This window comes from Triturus cristatus, chromosome 7, assembly GCF_964204655.1.
Source record: "Triturus cristatus chromosome 7, aTriCri1.1, whole genome shotgun sequence".
Taxonomy (NCBI): domain Eukaryota; kingdom Metazoa; phylum Chordata; class Amphibia; order Caudata; family Salamandridae; genus Triturus; species Triturus cristatus.
In genome coordinates this window covers 556973830-556991166 of record NC_140590.1, presented here as the reverse complement: position 1 = coordinate 556991166, position 17337 = coordinate 556973830, and the positions used below count along the sequence as shown (strand labels likewise).

The 17337-nt window shown below is 50.4% G+C and overlaps 1 protein-coding gene across 1 annotated transcript in view; it reads left to right on the top strand.

Moving 5' to 3' along the window:
• The window catches only part of NUP85 (nucleoporin 85), a 352506-nt gene that overhangs the window by 175596 nt on the left and 159573 nt on the right, over positions 1–17337 (top strand). The window contains exons 5-6 of the mRNA XM_085617042.1: positions 9909–9952; positions 10771–10840. Coding sequence (XP_085473168.1) covers positions 9909–9952; positions 10771–10840 — 114 coding nt within the window. The remainder of the gene's footprint in view (positions 1–9908; positions 9953–10770; positions 10841–17337) is intronic.

The following is a 17337-nucleotide window of genomic DNA, read 5'->3' as shown; positions in this document are numbered from 1 at the left end:
TATAGCTGGACCATACTGAGCCTGACTAAGGCGGTGACCGACCTGGGGGCCATAAGAGCGTTGCGCCAGTCTTCCTCCGCCAGTGTGCCCACCCACTCCTCCCATTGGTTTCGGAGTCGATCTAGCATGGTCGGGGTGTTATTGACCAGTGTCCAATAGATGCGGGAGATGTCCCCAGCATAATCTGCACCTCGGGCAGGCTGTGGTCAGGGACCTGCATGTCCTCCGGGATATGTACATGGATGGCATAGCGCAGCTGTAGATATTTGTAGAATTGTGACTGATGTAGGAAATATCGGGTTCGGAGGTCCTAGAAGGAGTGCATGTGGCCGCTTGCCCATACATCACCCAACTGTGAGATCCCTATAAGGTCCCAGGATCTAAAGCCCTGCATCCCACTAACCTCTCTGAGCCAGGTGCCTTGACAGAGGGGCATGCACTGGGTCAATTTTTGTGTCCATTTAGTGTGTCGCAGAGCGCGTCACCTCCGGAACCTTGGATTTTGGCCAGGCCTAGTCCAGCTAGCTCAAGCCTGTAGGCTGGATCGGACCAGCCCCTGTTAAACCAGTCGTGTATGGAAAACAATCGCGTGACCAGGTAATACAGATATAAATGGGTCATCCCCAGACCCCCGTCAAATGAAGGAACCTTCCATACTTTCAGTGCCAGATGAACCCTCCTCTTCCCCCATGCTGTCCAACTCCCAAACCCAGGCCCTCGGAAAGTAGAAGGGGGTGTTTTGGAGAACCTAGAGGAACCTGGGGAGAATCCTCATTTTAAACAGGACGACTCTCCCCATGGGGCTCAGCGGTAATGTGTGCCATTTCTGGAGATCTGCCTTGGCTTTCTTCACTAGCGGAGTGATGTTAAGGGCCAAGCCTAGCTTGGGGAGCAGAGCCACCCATTTTCCCAAGTATTTAAACGATTGGCGTCGGAGCGGTATGTTGGACTGCCAGTCGTAGCATTCTCTAGACAGGTGGAGAGGGACCAGGATCGACTTATCGGGATTCAGCCGTAGGCCGGATGCCCGCTGAAAGGAATACAGAATCCGGAGGCAGTGAGGGCCGGACTGGGCGGAATCCGAAAGATCAATAAGGACGTCGTCCGCGTAGAGCGATCTTGACTGCCTCCGCATTGGGCCATTCCCTTCCCTGCACATGCCGTTCGGACCGTATCAGGGCTGCCAGGGGTTCCATCGCCAAGGCGAAGAGCAGGGGGGGAAAGGGGACATCCCTGTCTTGTTCCCCTGTGGATAGAGAAGGGCTCCGACAAGACCCCGTTGACTAGAACGTGTGCCCTCGGGTGGGTATATAAGACACGAACAAGACTCCGAAAGTGAGGACCAAAGCCCATCACGGTAAGGACGTCATCTAAAAAACCCCAGTTCACCGAATCAAACACTTTCTCATGGTCCACAAGGAGGACTGCCAAATAGGGGGCGAGCAAGTGACGGTGGGCCAGGGCCAGATGTAGCCTTCGGAGACCATGCCGGGTTATTGTTTCACCAATCTCTCCGTGGGTGATAGTGCGGTCCAGATCTGCTTGGACAGTAAGGTCTAGGTGGGGAAGACGAGAGCCCCCGGCCTCCAGCAGGCCCGAGAGTGAAAGTGTCTGGGATTTTGCCGTATAGAGTTGGCGGTAGTAGGAGGTGAAGGCGTGAGCCATCTCCAGTGGGGAGCGGCATACCGAGCCGTCCAGGTCTAATATTTCGGGAATGATGCGGTTCGCCCTGAGCTAGGTATCCAATCTATGGAGAACTGAGACGTTCTTGTCTCCCCAGCCATATACTCTGGCCACCAATGATTGTCAGTGGAGTTTGGCTGCTTCTAAGGCAGAGGTCTTCAAACTTTTGTAGGTTTAGCCCCCCCAGCTGAATTTTTTTTAGATGTTGCCCCCCCCCCCCCAAAACCTCCCCCCGCCCAACCCCTTCCTGCACAAAAACAATCACTACAGGCATTTCCTTCATTCAATGCATTCTGTAGAATGCAGCACGCATTGAAAGAGGGAAAAACGAAGAGAAATGGAAACATTTCTCCTCGTTGCGCGTCGCTAAGCCACCTCTAGGGTGGCGTAGCATTCAGACGCATTTCCAGATTTACGATTCCTCGTAAATCTGGAGATGTGTCTTGTTCCATGGGTGTTGCGTGGGAACACCCACAGCCATACCCATGGAACAACCCTTCAACACAAAGTGCTGCGTGTGAAGGGGCCATATTTACAAGGAGAGGAAAAGTCACGCTGGGTGGTTTTTCCCGTCCTTGTAAATATGGAGGAGCCCCCTGCTCCACCAGTACATCACGAAAAGTGACGTACTGTTGGCGCAGGGCGCTTGTAAATCTGCCCCCTAGTCTTTAATACCACAAGTGCTGAGATTCCAATTTCACATAAATAGGACGAACTGAAAGGCAAAAGAGTTTTGATAGCAGTTTCTCTCAAAGCTGAATATTCTGCAGACATTATCAGCCAAAATAGGGACTGTAAGGGAGACAGTGTTGTCAGATTTTTCGAGTACTCCCTAGCTCAGAGCTGGTACACGAGAAACAAATCTTCTCTAGAAATCATTAACAACCGTTTTAGGCAGCATTTAAATGGGATAATTGCCCACCAACCTGTTATGGACCCGAAGACAAAGTTGAAAGTCCACAGAGAGGGCGTTGAACGAACACCTAATTGAGAATGCCTTAGTAGTACGATAAGTTGCTTGCCTGAAGCAATTGGGGTTAAGGACAGGTCGGGCTTATGTTTAAAAAAAAAAAATAGAATTAATAATAAATGAATGATGTTGTCTATTTTACTTCAGATAAATGTTGTCTGACAGACTTTGTGGTGGCAGGGACATGTTTAGGATTTTGGGTGCCCTGGGCCAAAACTATTTTGCGGGCCCCTGTTCAGTACAGCTTTTAGTCTAAATGATTTACTTTCAGCTCTGCCATACCCTCTTTAGCCAGGCTTCTAACGGTGCACAGGCACTATGGTTGAAATTCTAAAAGCGTTTACATCTAATATTCATAGATAGTGATGTGTGTTTTCACTGTTGTAACAAAGTAGCAGCCCACTAATTTTACAGCGAATAATATCTGTGATAACCTCCAATGTCTCATATGTGAGGACCCCTCTTGGATCTAAAATAAACTTTTTTATGGTTGTTGCTTGAAACAAACACATTTCTCTGCAAATAGTAATAGACTCCTTACATCAATCACATTAAAAAGAAATGAAACAAAAAGGTATTTACAAGAATCTGTTTAGGAATTATTCCAGGCCATCAGGGCAAAAACAGAGGTGTCTCTATCAAGGGGACCCCTAGAAGGCTGGATTGCAGTGCATGTAAATGTGTCCTTTTGTAATTTAGGACGACATGCCCATACTCGTGTACAGGGGCGCAACTAAGCCTGGGCAAAGCACTACGCTACGCTTGCGTAGTTTGCGAAGTTTGCGCTACTTCGCACTACACGAATTGCACGTAGCACTGTGCAAACATGCGTAGCATAGCGTTGCGTAGTGCAGCGTAATTTTTTGCTTACTCGCGGTCCTCAACATCAAGTTGGCGACCGCGAGCAAGCAAAAGGACATCCTGGCGAGACTTTTTCCTTGTTCGCGATCAGCAACATCAAGTTGCCAATCGCGAGCGTGGAAAATAAACATCCCGGAGAGATTCTCAAGGCGAGGAGGTCAGGTTTCTCATTGCGAGTGGTCGCGTATGCTCGTGACCGCTCGCGATGAGAAACTACCAGTTCGCGTTGAGAAAGCTGCCGCTCGAGTAAAAATCTACTCGAGCGGCAGAAAACTACAGCTCGCACTGTGCAAGATGACGTTTTCAATGATGCGTTACAACAAACAAATGATGGACGGAATGCTGACAATGCAGACATTCTCCCCCAGTCAAGAGATCTGGGTTAAATCCATCGTTCTTTTGCCCACTACGCCACCCCAGTTTAGACATGGCCATATGCAAATCAGTCTTGACCCTGTGCCTCATGGGAACAGTCCAGCCCGAACTGCCAAGCCATGTCTTCCCTGGACCGGAATCAAGCATCCTAGGACCGGTTTCTGGCTATCAGCCGTCATCAGCCAATGATTGCACAGTGCAGACAAGCATCCGGCACTGTGCTATCATTGAAAACGGCATCTTGCACAGTGCGAACAGGGTACTACGCAGTTCACGACGTGCTACGCGTAGCACGCGTAGCTCGCGTAGCGCGAAGTGCACTTTGCGTAGCTTCGCGTACTGCTACTTCGCGAACTACGCCCAGGGTTAGGCGCAACTAGACCCGAACTTCGGGTGGGGGCTATCACTCCCAGCCAGGGCTGGCCCAAGCACTTGTTGCACACAGTGCAACAGTCTTTTTTGGTACCCCCTCCCACATTTCCTACTTCTCCATGAATTCCCTCATTACCACTCACCAACGATGCACCTCATCTCTCTTTATTTTGTTATAGCGCTACTCATTTTTTACTCACACTCAGTTCTGTGATCTACATGGTACACATTCTATGGAGCAAGCACATTAACCCTCTTTGCTGTGTGGGTGGCAGGAGTGCTCATGTGAGTGCACGGTGAGCCATGCGACAGTTTGCGAGTAGGGTAAGATGAGTGACTGCAGGGTGAGCGAGGTGACCATATGAATTTGGTTGCAGATATAAGTGCAGAGTGGGACAAATTAATGTATGGTTAGTGGTGGGCTTATTTGAGTGAGACTGCAGATTGAGCAGTGAGGGGGACAGGTGAGTGAAGTGTCACTTGAGCGCAGGTTGAGTGGTGTGATTGCAGGGTGAGCGTGAAAGTGAAGGGCGAGAATGAGAAGCGAGTTGTCTGAATACAGGGTGCATTTCCAGAGACTTGAAGTAACTCAGAATGTTATTAACGGCAGCGTAGGGTTTCAAATTTGTTAAACTATTGCTAATATGGTAGTAACCAGGGATCAGGATGGAGGAAATAAATAATGTGGTGATCCTGCAACAAACTCCAGGTCTTGTTATTAGGGTTGCCAGCTCATTATTTTTATGTCCCAGGCGGTACAAAAATAAGCAGTCACCTAAAGCTGTTTTGTCAGTACTTGTCCATGCATACTTTGAACAGCAAATATAAATAGAAATAACTTTTACTTGTGTTCTAGGGCTGCCTGAATAATCTATGGCTGATAAAAGGGAACATGCTTCTTTATTTATAGACAAGAAATTTGCTGTCTGTTTAAAAGAACACATGGCTGGCTGGCATTTTGCGCACCTGCCTGTGTAGTTTTAAAAGAAACTTTGTCTCCTTTCTGGGAAGCGCTAACCCTCCCAGGAGGGTGTTAATTCATAGAGCTGAAATGCTTCAGCTGCAGTGAGAGGCAGGATGTCTCCACTGCTTAAACTGAAAGCAAAGGAACAGACAGGCATTTCAGCTGCAGTGCGATTCTAGGAGTCTCCTCTACTATAATATGGAATGTGAAGGCTGTCTGTTCGTTTACCTTTGGATTTAGCAGAGGAGACTTCCTGCCCCCTTACTGCAGCTGAAGCTGAAAGAATTAACCCCCTCCTGGGACTGCGAACATAATAAAAGCATGGGCACTTCGTGCTCCGTCGATTTCTCCTCCCTCCTCCCTCCAACCATACCTGAGTTCTCTAAGCAGACCTGCGACAGGGAACAAAGGTAAATTAGAGTGGAGTGCGTGCCCCCCTTAGGATGGTTTCGCGCCCCCCCCCCAGGGGGACGTGCCCCACAGTTTGAAGAACTCTGTTCTAAGGAAAGCTGTCTAATCTCGGCGCGGAGGTGAGCAAAAAGCCTCTCTTTGGAAGCGTCCGCTACCGCAGAGGAGGACTGTTTGAAGCGCAGGGCTTGCGCCTCACGCGAGGTAATCTGTTGCAGCTGCACTTGCGGCTGGTGCTTGAGCTGGCCCTTGGCGACTCCCCCTCCCCCCCCCAGGATTGTGGCTTTGCATGCTTCCCATAGGGCGCCTGGAAAAAACACCGACCCGTCATTAGCCTGGAAGTACTGCTTGAGTTCTTTCCCCACAACCTTCCGGAACTCCTTGTCCTGGAGGAACCACGCGTTCAGCCAACACATCTGGCGCACTGAGAAGGGGTGCCCTGGTGCTAAGCAGCGCCGGAGAGTGATCCGATATACCCCTAGGGAGGATACATACATCCTGGATTGCGGTGCAGTCTGTCGAGGGGACAAAGATCGCATCGATGCGCGCCTGCGTGTGATGGGCAGCAGAGGTATGAGTGAATTGCTTGGTGTGTCGATGCCAGGTGCACCCCGCATAGGAGAGGCCCAGTGATTCGGACCAGTTCATTAATTGTTTCGCCTGCGCGAGCCTACTATGGGAGGGAGGGCCCGTCGTATCCAGGTCTGGTGAGGAAACCGCGTTAAAGTCACCCCCAAGGAAAGTGGAACCCAGGGGCAGGGAGGTCAGAAGCTTGGTGGATTTTGCCAGGGTCGTCGCGTGCATCGTGGAGGTGAGTATATGGATATTAAGTTAAGGGGATTGCCATGCAGCGAACTGCAAAAGGCCACTGAGGTGCCTTAGGAGTCATGGATGACCCGTGTAGTTACAAAGGGAAGAGAACGCTTAATCAGGATCGCCACCCCACGGTAGCCCCAGGCAAAGCCCAAGTGCCATACCCTGTCATACCCATAACGTGCCAGAAAGGGACATTGGTTACCCAGCAAGTGTGTCTCCTGAAGGAGAACTTCTACCCCGAGGCGTTGAGCAGATCGCAGTACAGCCATGCGTTTTAAACGGTCTAGGAGATCGTTAACGTTCCAAGATAGCACGTGAAGGGAAGCCCCTGGTATGGGCATGTCAGTCATGGTGGCAGGTAGTCATAGCGATGAAGCAAAACCTTACAGAGAGTCATGGCCCTGAGAGGGACCCCCGGAATGTGTGACAGGGTGCCTGAGTGAGGCCTGATATATCTCACAAGAAAATGAGACGGAGTGCCGTGTGAGTGCTGGTGCAATAAAACAATAAAAAAAAAAAAACCCTTGGAAAATCAATCCCAGCCCCCCCCTGTCCCTCCCCCCACCCTATACTTCGAGAAAGGAAGCATCTGTCAGCCCCCCTAATAGAACCAAGACCCAAACTAAAACGCTCAGGTTGAGTTGCGTGGAGGACTCCTCCATGTGGACAGATATGCAGTGTCTTGGCAGAAAGACTGAGAATTGGAGTAAGAAGTCTGCCAAAGCTCCGGGTTCCCATGAGGTCGGAGCATGCCCTCATAGTGTTCACAGTATCGTCAGCCATCCACCAAAGTGTCAGAGGGGTGGGCTGCGGGAAAGATCGGTATTCGCCCCCAGGGAGTCACGTTGAGCCAACAGTGGAGGAGCCACATGCGAGCCGCCAGATGATTGGTGCCTGAGGCGGGAAGGGGAGTCCGAACGGCTCCAAGAGTCTCGTAGTCCAGGGGCCGTTAGGCTTGAGGATCTTTGGGACGTTGCCTGGGACCGGCGCCTCCTGCGGGATTCTGTGCGCGCCACATGCGCCCCGGCGATCGATGTTGCATGGCCTTGGCGCCCGGTGGCCTAGGGGACAGGATACGTGGTTGTTTAAGGGGCCGGTCTTCAGATAGCCAGGTCCAGGCCGCTTGAGGGGAGTCAAAGAAGTGTGTGGTGTTTTGAAAGATGACCCGCAGGCGTGCTGGGAACTGCAGCTGATATTGAAGGCCCAGAGATCAGTTTTTTCTTGACTTTGATGTACTAGCGGCGTTGGTCTTGCACTTCCTTGGTATAATCCGGGAACACCATGATAGTGTGATTTTGGAATTTAAGGGGTCCCTGAGAGCGCGCCTCGCGTAGAATGGCATCCCTGTCCTTAAAATTAAAAATTTTCAGGATGATAGGGCGAGGTGCGGCCCCAACTGGTGGTTTTGGGGTGAGGGACTGGTGTGCCCTCTCTACCACGAACCAGGCGGAGAGGGAGTCTTTCGGCATCGAGGAGGTGAACCAAGCCTCCACAAAGGCAGTCGCCTGGGTCTTTTCAGCTCCTTCAGGGACCCCACGAGTCGGCGGTTGTTGCGGCGTGTGCGGTTTTCAGCACCTTCTGCATGCCGGTGGAGCTCTTTGGTGTGTGAGCGCAGGTTGGCCACATGTTTTTAGTTGATGGATATAGTCTTCCGCTGCTGAAATTCGGGATTCAGCCTCTGTTATTCAGGCCGTAGCATTACAGAGGTCTTGCCAGAGGAGGGACACATCTACCTTGACCTCTCCGATTTTCCCCTCCACCGACGCCTGGGAGGTGCTGATCGCCTGCAGGATGGTCGCTAAGTCTTTGCCCGGGATGGAGGGAGCCCCATCTTTGCCCAGGATGGAGGGAGCCCCATAAGCCTGTCCAGGCGGCTCGTGCTCCGAGGTGGTGAACTGGTCCATCTTTGTTTGTGTGGGGGCGGCCGCAGACTTGGAGGCCTTGTCCCTTCCCATGATCAATGACCAGTCAAGGGTCGGCGTGGGCTGTAGGGGCCCGGACAAAGGGGAGCGGGCCTCAAGCACAAGCCCCGGCTGTGGATGCACGACTCTTCAGGGACCAGCCACGGGATCTAGTTGGACGTCACTACTCAGGAGATTGCCCCACCAGGCCAGTCTCAGGGCAGAACCAAGGTGCGAGGACACCACCACGCCATGGAGGACAAGGGGAGGGTCCCAGAAAGCCTGGGGTCGACATCCCGTCACGCTGCCCGACGCGGCAGCCGAACCCCCGGCCCGTCCCCACTCACTGGTTGAGTTCTCCTCCCCGGGTTCTAGGCTGGTCGCCGCCGGTGAAGTGAGGATGTGTCCTCTCGCGCGGATCAGATGTGGAGGCCCTCCAGGCGCCACCCCACCCGGCCAGCCATCCCCAGATGGGCTAGGACAGGAATGAAGATGGGGAGCAGGTCCTCCAGGTGCCTCGACCTCGAAGGCCTCCGCAGGCCGCCAGGGCCCCCCAGCGTGCGTGGGGCTATGATGATCAGGCCCAGGCGGCGGTGAGGGCCAGCATGATTTGGCCCGGGGTGTTGGGGGGAGCGTCCGCTGCTCGGATCACGCAGCCGATAAGCCTCTCCACCACCACCCCGGGTACCGCTGCCCGATACGTCAGCCGCCCTCCGACCTCCTCCTCACCGGCAGTCGCGCCCTCCGTCTTAGACTCTGGCGCAAAGTTCCTAAGTGCGTCACCGGTCACGCTGCAGCCGCCCCTCAACGCACCAGGCCCAGGCACTCAGAGGGGGATAAGTTCCAGGGGCACAGCGGCTTTCAAAATGGGAGTGTATTACTAGTCAATGTCATCCTTCTTTGAGGAGGGTTCAGCTTTTCTTATTTTTCAGTTGCCTGATCTGTCTCTAACTATTCCCGATTATGGATTTGGTGTTTAACCCGTTCCCTGCTCATGACGGAACCACTCCGTCATGAGCCACGGGCGCCGTGTGCTCATGACGGAGTGGTTCCGTCATGCTGCGGCCGTTGGCGGACGCTCCTCCCACGCGGCGCTAATTCCCCGCCTGTGCGGGCGATTAGCGCAGTGGGCGGAGTCGTGACGGAACCACTCCGTCATGAGCACAGCTCGCCCGTGACTCATGAAGGCGTGGTTCCTTCATGAGCACAGCGGCGCCGCACTGCCCCCAAACCCCCCCAGCGCCGCGGCGGAATTCGGGCCGCGGCGAAGGGGTTAATCTTCATGCATCCGTTCTCCATGTAGCAGACACAGTTGATTATTGTGTGAATGTAAAATAGCTGGAGAGATTCTGAAAACTATCAAAACTTAAAAAGTGGTACACTGTTGTGTGTGGCAAGGGCTGACTCAAGCCCATTTTAAGCTCAAGAGGTGGTGTTTTCTCAAGCTGTTCTCAAGGTGTTTCCCCTGTTTTATTGTACCTGTAGGTTTGGAGAAATATTTTGGGTAACATGAGAGAGTTAAATTTAGTATCTTATTTTTTTTTCTTTTTTGTTTCAGTGTCAATCCAAGATCCAGCGATAGGCAGCCAGTACAGCAGCCAGGTATGAAAGTTGAAGCTTGTTTCTGATGGAGACTTTGTTTTCTCAGTCTTTACAAGAATTTTTTCTTGAGGAGAGTTTTGAAAGTTCTTTTAGTTGGCAATTGTGATGGTCAATCCGTCGACGTCAGTCGCCAGACATCTAACAAGTACTTGAGACCCATCCTCAGGACAGTGTCCAGCTTTTCATATGTTTTGAAAACCCTTGGTATACAATGCAACAGTGAACAAATCCCAATTCTGTATATTAGATCACAATATAATCATTCCGGACAGGACCGGGAAGTAAGAGTTCAAAGTTCATGTAGTCCCCTGTGTAGTTAATCCACCTGGGGATCACGCAACTGCCTCCATTCACTCTTGGAGGCGGTTGTATAATCCCCAAGTGGATTAGCTACACTGGGGACTATCTAAACTTTGAAAATACATCTGTTGGTTGATCTATAACTAAGGACTTTGTTTGACTCTTATTTTCTGGTCCTGGAAAGGTAACTTGTTTGATCAGTCTACATAGTCATTGTTGCACGCATTCAATATGGTTTTGAAGGAGACCTGACTGAGCTTATAGTGAGGCTGAGAGTCTTCCTGAAAGCAGTTGCACAGAGATTGCACTGGACTGTGGTTTCATGCCTGTGATAAGGGCATGCTGTTTTGATACTACTATTTACCTGACATGTATTTCCACTTTTGTGACTTGTGAGACTCTAAATAGTGCAGCATCAAAGGGGCTATCTCAGAATCATTAGGGGGTGGTGCTTGGACTATTTATCTGGATTGCTCAGAATTCCATTTACTACTTAATGTCTCTGCCTTTTTTCTCAGGTCTCCATTCTCTCGGCCATGGAACTGATCTGGAATTTGTGTGAGATTCTGTTCATCGAAGTAGCACCAGGTGAGAGCTATGTGGGCTTATGCAGTTGGAAATCCTTCAGGTATTTAAGATCCTCATTATGGTCTTTCTCCTACTTAGGAATTCAGGTGGGCAGGTGCATGTTCAACCTTAAAATTAGTGCCGGTTTCCTGAAAAATGTTGTAACTCACTTATATCGGGGTTAACAGCCCACCTAGAGTTTGGCAGGTGAAGTAGTATCTTGGGGGATTGTGGACAACATTACCTCTAGTATCGTGAGGGTACTCCACCTGCCAAATTGGGAGTCGTCTTCCGACCCAACAGACAATTCTGCCCACTGAAAGGAACCACCACCAAGGCCGTTGCATTCCTTGTCCGGGTTGCATTCCTTGTCCGTCTGTTGTTGGCTTTGACAGACTAACCCCAAACTTAGCAAAATGTTTTGTTTTTGTTTGTGGGGTTTTTTACATTGAAAAACAAAAAACTAATGACAACCACGCCCTGAGAGTTTCTGCCATAGTTTTGGGGTCATTTTTTTCCCCCTCATTGCCGGGTATTACCTGATGGTGAAAGACAAAGAATTTTTTCGTAACTAGGGTGGACTGAATTCATCCAGACCAATGCAGTTTCATACTGCGCCCCAGTACCCAACACTGTATCCGATGCCTTCAGGCGGCGGTCGCCCGTATAGGGGAGCTTGGAGACCCATGCACCCTCCTGCAGTTGGACTTTGAGAAAGCCTTTGATTCGATCGAATGGTCCTTCCTAGATCTGGTCCTTAAGGTTATAGGTTTTGGTCCTTGATTTTGTAAATACACCCAGCTTTTTTATTCAGAAACCTCAGCGCGGGTGTTAGTGAATGGAGTACTAGCAGACCACTTCCCCATTTAAAGGGGAACTTGACAGAGTTGCCCCTTTAACCCACTCCTTTTCAATCTGGCCATGGCACCTCTTGCATGTTTAATGCATTGTGACGCACAAATAACCATCTGCAAATGAGAGACGGGGCCAGTAGAAAGAATAGCTCTGTATCCAGATGATGTGCTACTTTTCCTTGTGAATTCTCACCTTTCGGGCTCGATACATGTGAATCTTAGCAGCATATGAGAATGCCTCAAACCTAATCCAGACAAGTCTATCGGTCCACTGCCAAAGGTGACAACAACACTATATCCTGGGAGGCATGTACTCCAATACGGAAGCTCAGTTTCCGTTACCTCAGGGTCCACATTGCACTGGAGCCAGCTCTTACATGGAATCTAAATCTCTGTCCCCTTGTGAATAAGATGAAACAGGACCTCCAAAGGTGAACACAACTCCCAATCAATGTACTGGGCAGAGTGTTCCTTTTAAAAATGATAGCGCTTCCCCGTTTCCTCTATGCCTTCCAGTACTTTCTGTTTTTGATGCCTAATAGCTGACTCAAGGACTTAAAGTCTTATTCGCTCCTAACTATGGGTTTGCTGTCCCCAGCCTAGTCCCCCTCACCCGCCTACATAGTGATAGACAACTGCTCACAATCTGTTTACGATGGAGGTATGGGTGTATGGGGGATGGGGGGATGGCTGATTGCCAACTGTACTACTGAGTAACTTAAATCCTGATGACCAATGACTGGCTGAGTGGAGGGGGTGGGAGGGTGAAATGACCCAAGCTGAGCCTCATGGGCCTACTTTATTTAACCCTTTTTCCTCATTCCCACCAACAAGTTACTAGAGTAGGACTCTTGAACTAGTGAGATGCTCTGTGCAGAGTGGAATGGACCGAACACTGGACATATATTCCCTTATGGCAGGGTCTTTACCTACAGCACAACTTGAAAGCTTTTGTAAATGGGATTGGATTGGGATTACTACACTCTTGAGATGTATGTCTATGAGACATATTAAGCACCTTTCAGGATATGCACACACAATATAGCTTACTGCAGACCCAATTCCATAAATAACTCCAACTCAGACATACCCTCCTTAAACATAAGGACGAAATGGCAAATCTACCTCAATGTAATCTTTTGGAAACTAAGCTCACAATGGGATGCCTGGGTAAAGGCGATGTTTCCAAAATGTATCATACTCTTAACATCAACGCAACAGATATGTTTGTGACACTTAAAAAGACTTGGGAGAAATGGGTTGGACCGCTTGATGATGTGGACTGGTGAGAGGCCCGCATGGCCCATTAGGAGCATACCATATCCTCCTGTTTCCCATTGATACAATTACACTACCTCTGCGCCACCTATCTGTTCCCTTGCTGGCTATGACATGCTGGAAAACTTCTAACCCAGACTTGCTATCTATATAATCCAGATGCAGATTTTTTTTCACATTACTTGGAAATGCCCCAGTGTTGCTAGTAATTGGGAATGCATTGGAAGTGCATTAAATTTAATATTGGGATATATAATGTCGACCTGACAGTTAGGTTGGCCCTTCTGGGGGAGGTGAGGGAGACGAGGGGTGATCAAGGTCAGGTGGGCATAGCTTACTTATGGTTTAAATCTTTTATTAGCATTTTAAAAAATAACAAGCGAATACAGCAGCTAATGTTGGTCATTGAGGCATACAACCATCTAAAAGCGAGACATACTACATGCCTAGCTGTGAATGGTACGTAAACAACACCAAAGGAAAGAGAAAGAAAAACAAGAGAATAAACCCCGCAAGAGAATCCCCTGCCAACTCCCACTCACCCATATGCGATATCTGCACCAATGTGTGTATATAAATGCGATGATTTCTTGGTGGGTTTCTCCGGCTCAAGGACTTCCGAGAGGCGTAAGAGTCTGAGATATTTGGGGCACGTCGAGTCATGGAATTCCCGTGACAGTAGACACGTAAGGGTCCCATACATCCTGAAATTAATCTCCCTTCCCTGCTAATGCCATGGAGATCTTCTCCATTCCCAGAATGTGCCAGATTCTGTGTAGCCAATTTGTGTGTGTGGGGATAGTCGGTGTGCCCCAGTGGGCTAGGATGGCATGAGCTGCCGCTCCCAGTGCCATACCTGTCGGCCGCAGGTGGATTTCAGAGGTTATGTTAGTGGGTTTGGGAGGCCTAGCAGCACATAAGTTGGAAATCGTGGGAGCTGTGTGTCCAGGTGTCTGTCTGTCACATCAATGACCTGTGTCCAATATTTCTGAATCTGCGGGTAATCCCCGCCAGCAGCTGTCACTATGTGAAGGCTTGATTTTATTTATCCTGATTGGTGTGTAATACCAGTGTGATGTGATCGTAGTGAGTGTCTCTGTAAGGGCCGTACTACGTGCTGTGTAGCGAGCCCTGTAGTCTATGCCCTCCAAGTCCTTTGCGCTCCTGGATCACCCCAGATCCTCCTCCCAAAGCGGCCTCCCTTGCGTGGAAAGTGTGGGTCTGTGTTTGAAGCAAGATTGTATATAGCTCTGAGATCATGCCTTTGTCAGACGATTTGGCCAAGAGCCATCTTTCACACCGAGTCCAGCAACGCCGTGCCTTGGCGCAATTGGAGGGGGTACAAGATCCAATGTCTCAATTGAAGATTGTGAAATCGTTCCAATTCCGTGAGCCTGAAGTCCTCCCTTAATTAGGGGAATAAGAGTAGGCCGTCTGAGTCGAAGAAATGGCCCATGGAGCGGCATTCCGATGCCCTACAGGTTGTGAAATCCGCCGATGCAGGTCCCGGGGTGAAGTTTGGGTTCTCGAATAGGGGAGTCAGCGGAGATGGATCGGTAGTCAGACCCATTCTGGTGCGAACACTGATCCAAGCGGTCATCGCTATTCGAGTTATTGGGGACCGGTACAGGCCTTGTGGCCAGTGTGCTTTGGGCAGAAATGGAATCTTCTAGACTGCCGTACCCACCACCGCTCTATCCTGGAAGAACCAGTGTTTCTCAGACTCAGGGCGGCTCCATTCCACCAGATAACGCAGTTGTGCCGCCTTAAAATAGAGTTGAAATCCGGGATTCCCAGCCCTTCAGGGGGGAGATAGCTCAAGGAGCGCTTCATATGCGGCATCCGTCCCTGCCAAATGAACTGCGCAAGTTCTGATTGGAGTTTAGCGATCGTACCCCGTGGGGGGGAGAGAGGGGTATGGTCTGGAAGAGATATAATATCTTGGGGAGGGCCGTCATCTTGCAGGCTGCTATCCGACCCAGCCAAGAGATTCGGATGTGTTTCCACCTACCCAGGTCATTTCGTATTTTTGGGAGAAGTGCCTCGTAATTGCTATCTACTGTTGCTTGAATTGTGCCAGCTAGGTGTATCCCCAGATACGGAATAGTCTCTGAGGTCCACAGCACCGGGAACCGGGCCGCAAGGACGTCCACTGTACACTGAGGCACCGAGAAGTTGCGTGCTTGAGATCTACTGATGTTGATTTGAAACCCCGAGACTGCCCTGAAAGCCTTCAGCTCCCCCATAAAGGCCGGTAGAGAAATAATCAGGTACGCCAGGGATGCCAGGACGTCGTCAGCACAGAGACTGATGGAATGCCTACCTCCAACGAATGGAACGCCGACGATGTCCAGATGATCTCGGATCCTCTGGGCCATGGGCTCCATATACAGAGCGAATAGTAAGAGCGAAAGCGGGCAACCCTGAAGAGTGCCTCTGTGTATGGAGAAGGGGATTGAGGTAAAGCCATTAATCCGGGCTGACACTGAAGGGGCTTGGTAGCAATTTAGGATTCAAGCTCTGCATTTGTCCCGGAACCCGAAGTGTCAGTACCTGATTAAGGTACGGCCAGTGGACCCGGCCGAACACCTTCTCGGTGTCAACCGATAAGAGCATATATTCCCCCTGGAACCTGTTTGCCTTGTCAATAATATGCAGCTCTCGCTTACTATTATCGCTGGCCTGTCTATGGGGAACAAAGCCTGCTAGGTCCAGGTCCACTAGGAAGGGGAGGCAAATGTGGGCTATAATACTCATGTATAGTTTGAGGTCAATATTCAAGAGGGAAATCGGCTGGTAAGAGCTGCAGCATTGTATGTCCTTACCGTGCCTAGGGAGGACTATCATAGAGGCTTGAAGCATGTCAGGCGGGATCGACCCAGGCTCCGAAAAGGAATTATAGAGTTTTGTGAGAACAGGGTCTAGAGTGGAGCAAAAGGTTTTATAAAAGGCCGCTGAGATCCCATCTGGGTCCGGCTACTTAGCGGGTTTAAGGCGTGCTATCGCCGAAATGACCTCCTCTATGCAAATGTTCCCATCGAGGGACTCTGCCTGATCTGGGGTGAGAGTCGAGGTCTTGGCCCCCTTCAGGTATTGGGATCTGGCCTCTTCGTCTAGGCTTTGAGAATCCTATAGATGCTCATAAAAGTCCTTGAAGGCATTCGCTTTGTCTTGACCTTCAGTGACCAGGTTTCCTGCAGAGGAATAAATCTCAGATTCCCTGTTCTTGTCTTTTAGCCCAGAGGGTATTAGCAAGGCGCCGGCCGCACTTATCTCCCCCGATATATGAGCGTCAGAAGCAGAGGGCTGAGTATTCTGACGGATCTGTCTAGAGCTGCTGATTGTGCGCGCATGTTGGACAGCTGGCGCCAGACCAGTGGAGCTCCCGTGCGCTGATGTATGCGTTCAAGTTCCCTGGTTTGCCCAGTGAGGTCCTCCCTCTTTGCCCTGCGCTACTTATTGTCTGCTGAGGAAATAGCAATGAATTCCCCTCTAATGACAGGCTTGAGTGCTCCCCGTAGTGTCGCTGGTGCTGTTTCGGGGGTATCATTATGTGTAAGATGGTCTTCAAGTGCGTGCTGGATTTGATTCTTAACCGCATTGCTGAGTAGAATTGAGTCTCGTAACCGCCAGGAACTGGGGGAAGAGCAATCGGGGGGGGGGGGGGAGGGGGGGGGGAGAGAAAGTGAGAGTGTGACCGCCCTGTGGTCGGACAGCGCAGCTGTGTGTATTTCAAAGTCTTGTATGAGTGGAAGAATTTCCCTGGTACCCAAAAAATAGTCCAGCCTGGCATATGTTTTATGGACATTAGAATAGTATGAGTATACTTTGGACTGCAGGTGCTTAGCCCTCCATAAGTCCACCCCCCCATCTGCCCCAGTCAGGCTTGGCCCTCCGTGGACAACGCTCCCGACTGGCCGTACCTCTGTGCTGACCTGTCCAAGTTGTCGAATACTAGATAACAGTCCCCTCCCAGTAGTACTAGTTGGTCCCCAGAACCCAGTGCTCTCTCCAGTGCCCCATGTAGGAACCCCTCTTGTTTCTCATTGGGAGCATAAATTGTGCCTATGGTGAATGACCTCCCTGAAATGGAGAACCGATTTATCAACAGACGCCCCCTGATTTCTTCTATCCTCTGCTCTATCACCCCACGGAAGGACTTGGCCAGCAGAATTGCCACTTCTGCCGATTTGGAGGGAGCAGACGAAATAAAATAGCTGCGGGAAGGCCCTAGATTTCAATCTGTGACAGTCCCCATATAGTAGGTGGTTTTCTTGCAGTAGGCAGATATCTGCCCGAGAGGACTCAAGGTAGTTAAGTATCACCCGCCTTTTGATCGGGTTGTTAAGCCCACGCACATTGAGTGTTAAAATGCGAAGAGTGTTT